The sequence below is a fragment of the Marmota marmota genome, unplaced genomic scaffold (genome assembly GCF_001458135.2).
Source record: "Marmota marmota marmota unplaced genomic scaffold, marMar, whole genome shotgun sequence".
Classification (NCBI taxonomy): domain Eukaryota; kingdom Metazoa; phylum Chordata; class Mammalia; order Rodentia; family Sciuridae; genus Marmota; species Marmota marmota.
Window position 1 is genome coordinate 11,137,953 of NW_026000243.1, and position 5,000 is coordinate 11,142,952.

The window sequence follows — 5,000 nt, forward strand, 5'->3', positions numbered from 1 at the left end:
GAGGGGCGAGGCTGCGGGTGTGGGCCGAGCGCGGTGGCGGTTAGTCCCCCCTTGACCCCGCACCTGGAGGCTGCTGCCGGGAGCTGGAACTGCGGCGTCTGCCCAGAGCCGCCCTCACCAGTAAGGTGGGTGCTGGCCAGGCAGCGGCCCCTAGAGTTCACTCATCCCACCACAGTCGCAGGACTCAATAGCTCTTCCCGCACCGGGCTCTCTCATAGCCCTGGGCTGGATTCACAGCCCCAGGACTGAATGGACCTTGACGGCTGAGTTTCCAGTGAAATTGCCTCACATTCGATACCCCTCCCCCGCTGGACATTTCCTTTAGGTTTTCTTAAGGCTCTGCTTCAGGCTTTCTGTCCTCCTCTCTGGAAATCTCTGCTGCAGCATCTCCCGATTTCACTTTCAGCCTCTCTGAACTGTCAGGGAGTCGCTGCATCTCCATTTCTTATCCTCTCAATCTTGCCTAGAAGGTCCTGGGCGCCCTGCTTTTCTAGTTGTTATTTTATTTAATCTTAGGGTCCCTGTCCTGTATTTTCTCTGATTTTCCAAAATTTACATCCCAATTCTTCCTATGGCAATACTCATTAAGTCCAATAAAAGCTGACAGGTACTGGAGACAACGTAGGTTTTTTAGTGATTCTGGCAACACATAGATTTTTTTTTTTTTAATTACTGGTAAATTAAAAAATTGACTTGAATGTTACAGTGATTATGAGAGCTTGTGAAGGGGTGGGGAAAAAGTGGATTGAATCAGTGCACACTATGTGCATGTACTGAAATCTTGTGTATTGAATTGCTACATACAATAGATACATGTTTATAAAAAATTTTTAAAAATAACCGGGGGTTGGGGTGTGTACCTCAGTGGTAGAGCGTTTGCTGTAACATTCTCAAGGCCTCCTTGTGTTCCATCCCTGGCAATGCAAAAACAATATGGACATCAACCATTTAAAAAAAATCCTTGAGTGTCTACTATGATTCAGGCAATGCTTTGGGTGCTGGAATAACAACTATGCCCTGTGCATACTGCTTTTCTCCTCCCAGATGGGCACAGCCCTCTTGTCCTTGCTATACAATATTGATTCAGTCCACTCTGGACTGGTAAAAAATTGATACAGAGAGGAAAGAGTATTTGCTCTATGAGTAGCATAAAGAAAATCACAGGCCACATAAATGATAAAATATGTTCTGGCAATTCAATAATTATATACACAATATATAATTGTGTATAATTATATATTGTGTATATAAATATACACAATATACTGAGTATAATATTATTATACACAGTAGCAGAGTGAAAAATTTAGGTTAGAGAAAAGAACTGGGACCCTCTTTCTAGAGGAATTTCTTCTACACCCTATTTAGTGTTCTTTACAAAGCAACTTCCTTCCTTCCTCCAACCCACCATATCTCTTTGACCTCATTCTATCTTATCTGTTTAGCATGTGGCCCTTCCTGGTGAGATTTGAATGTATCCTGTTCCTTGCTTCAGCCTTTTCAGTGATAACTCATCTCAGCCAAGGCCTGTCACCCAGGTATGTTTGAGAAAGGAGGACTGGGGAGGTTTTGCTTACCATTGGAGGAATGCTTAGGGCCCCTGAAAAAAAGGTCTTGATTTGCCCAGCCTATGTAAATGGTAACATCTCTAGGATTTCATGTACCTTCTCTGTCCTCATAGGATTAATCAAAGTCACCTGATCCCCTCCTACCTGAAAAACCGCAAGTCAGGTCTAAAAGTTGAGGGCTCAAACTTCACACTAGGAGGCTTTCCGTTCCTGATCATAGCAGGCACTGTTCACTATTTCCGGGTGCCCAAGAAGTATTGGAGAGACCGTTTGCTGAAGATGAAGGCAGGTGGCTTCAACACCCTCATCACGTGAGTACTTTTTTTGAGTATTTCTTTTAATTTAAGAACTTGTCATCTGAATTCCCAAAGATTGACCTTTTTAGTACTTTCTTTGTTGTTAGAATATCCAAGTCTCCTCTTGATATCCTGAAAATTTCTTGTAAGTAGAGCATCCTCTAATTCTTCTGATAGGCTTCTGTCTAAACAGGGTTACTATGGCCTGGACCCAGAATTCCAACTTTCAGAGGCAGTGGCAAGTACAAATGGCAGTAGCCCATGTTGTCCCTAACTATTAAAAAATATCATGTCTGGGTCTCAGGCATGGGTCTCATGCCTCCTCAGATAACTTTACTTGTCATTGGACTCATGGCCTGTAGTTTTAAATCCCAGGGTATGATACTGTTCCACAAAGTCTTGTCTTTGAAGATGGGATTCATTGAAAATAAGGCTTAGCAAGTAATCAATTAAAGAAAATAATTTTTGTTGTTTGTATGCATAATAGCTACCATTCTGATTGGAGTGAAATGAAATCTTAGAGTGGTTTTGATTTGCATTTCTCTAATTGCTAGTGATGATGAACATTTTTTTCATGTGTTTGTTGATTGATTGTACATCATCTTCTGAGAAGTTTCTATTCAGGTCCTTGGCCCATTTATTGATTGGGTTATTTTTTTTTGATGTCTAGCTTTTTGAGTTCTTTATATACCCTAGTGATTAGTGCTCTATCTGATGTGTGAGGGGTAATGATTTGCTCCCAATATGTAGGTTCTCTATTCACCTCACAGATTGTTTCTTATGCTAAGAAGAAACTTTTTAGTTTGAGTCCATCCCATTTATTGATTCTTGATTTTATTCTTGTGCCATAGGAGTTGTATTAAGGAAGTTGGGGCCTAATACCACATGATGGAGATTAGGGCCTACTTTTTCTTCTATAGATGGCAGGGTCTCTGGTTGTATTCCTAAGTCCTTGATTTATTTTGAGTTGAGTTTTGTGCATGGTGAGAGATAGGGGTTTAATTTCAGTTTGTTGCATATGGATTTCCAGTTTTCTCAGCACCATTTGTTGAAGAGGCTATCTTTTCTCCAATGCATGTTCTTGGCACCTTTGTCTAATATAATATAATTGTAATATAATATAATTGTAATTTTGTGGGTTAGTCTATATGGCCTCCAGTCTGTACCATTGGTCTCACTAGCCTGTTTTGGTGCCAGTACCAAGTGTTGGCCAGGATGTGGGGGAAAAGGTTCACTCATACACTGCTGGTGGGATTGTAAATTGGTGCAGCCAAGATGGAAAGCAATATGGAGATTTCTTGGAAAATTGACTATGGAACCATTTGACCCAGCTATCCTTCTCCTCGGTCTATATCCAAAGGACTTAAAAATAGCATAATACAGTGACACAGCCTCATCAATGTTTACAGCAGCACAATTTACAATAGCTAAATTGTGGAACTAACCTAGATGCCCTTCAATAGATGAATGGATAAAAAAAGTGGCATATATACATAATGGAATATTACTCAGCAATAAAAGAGAATAAAATCATGGCATTTGCAGGTAAATGGATGGAGTTAGAGAAGATAACGCTAAGTAAAGTTAGCTAATCCCCAAAAGACAAATGCTGAATGTTTTCTTTGATATAAGGAGGCTGATTCATAGTGGGATAGGGAGAAGGAGCATAGGAGGAATAGACGAACTCTAGATAGGGCAGAGGGGTGGGCGGGGAAGGGAGGGGGCATGGGGTAATTAATAATGGTTTAATGTGATGATCACTATTATCCAAAGTACATGTATGAAGACATGAATTGGTGTGAATATACTTTGTATACCACCAGAGATATGAAAAGTTGCGCTCTATATATGTAATAAGAATTGTAACACATTCTGCTGTTATATACAAATAAAATTTAAAAAAAGAAAATAATTTTTTTTATTTCTGTCCTTCTAAGCTTTGAAATTGCATGTGCAAACTGTTTTGACAATCAGTTTTATTTGTGTATTCTTTTTCAGTGGTTTAGCTATTTTTAAAATACAGGTTTAGAAGGAAAATATCTGGAGTTTAATTTGGAAAGTGTTAACAGATGATGTTTTAAAACACTTCCCTTCCAGATTGACATAATTCCTTTTACACATCATTTCTCCCTCATTATTTGTTTGCTTTTGTATAGTACATTTGTTACAGTCTATGAACCTACATTGATACATCTTTACCACTTATAATTTTTATTAGGATTCTTTCTTTTTTAAAATATTTTTTAAGTTGTCAAATAACCTTTATTTTATTTATTTATATGTGGTTCTGAGAATCGAACCCAGTGCTTCATACATGCTAGGCAAGCGCTCTGCCACCAAGCCACAATCCCAGCCCCTTAGGATTCTTTCTTGACATTGTACCTTCTATGGGTTTTGACAAATGCATAAAGATGTATACCCAGCATTATCCATTTTGATATAATTATAGAAGCATGGAACATATCATATTCTTTTTAGGACTCCATTTTTGTGGATATACATGATGGTGAGATTCACTGTGATGTAATTCATCACACAGAACAGTTTGCTGTCCTAAAAATCCTGTGTGTCCTACCCATTGATCCTTCCCTCCCTGTGAACCCTTGGGAACCACTGGTCTTTTTTTTTTTTAATGTCCCTATAGCTTTGCTGTTTCTGATGTCATGTGGTTGTAATCATATATTATGTAGTCTTTTCAGAATGGCTTTTTTTTTTTAATTTTTTATTATTGGCTGTTCAAAACATTACATAATTCTTGATATATCATATTTCACACTTTGATTCAAGTAGGTTATGAGCTCCCATTTTTACCCCAAATACAAATTGCAGAATCACATCAGTTACACATCCATTGATTTACATATTGCCATACTAGTGTCTGCTGTGTTCTGCTGCCTTTCCTATCCTCTACTATCCCCCCTCCCCTCCCCTCCCCTCGCCTCTTCTCTCTCTGCCCCCTCTACTGACATTCATTTGTCCCCCTTGTATTATTTTTCCCTTTCCCCTCACTTCCTCTTGTATCTACTTTTGTATAACTCTGAGGGTCTCCTTCCATTTCCATGCAATTTCCCTTCTCTTTCCCTTTCCCTCCCATCTCTCATCCCTATTTAATGTTAATCTTCTTCTCATGCTCTTC

General features: G+C 39.1%; 1 protein-coding gene across 5 annotated transcripts in view; it reads left to right on the plus strand.

Moving 5' to 3' along the window:
• Positions 1-5,000, plus strand: part of LOC107153527 (beta-galactosidase-1-like protein 2) — an 85,117-nt gene that overhangs the window by 29,034 nt on the left and 51,083 nt on the right. For all 5 annotated transcript variants that reach the window (XR_007344694.1, XR_001504925.2, XR_007344695.1 and 2 more), the window contains exons 2-3: positions 1,446-1,538; positions 1,682-1,879. Coding sequence is in view for 2 of the 5 variants with exons in the window: in XM_015499079.2 (XP_015354565.1) it covers positions 1,447-1,538; positions 1,682-1,879 (290 nt within the window). In the remaining 3 variants the exon portion in view is untranslated. The remainder of the gene's footprint in view (positions 1-1,445; positions 1,539-1,681; positions 1,880-5,000) is intronic.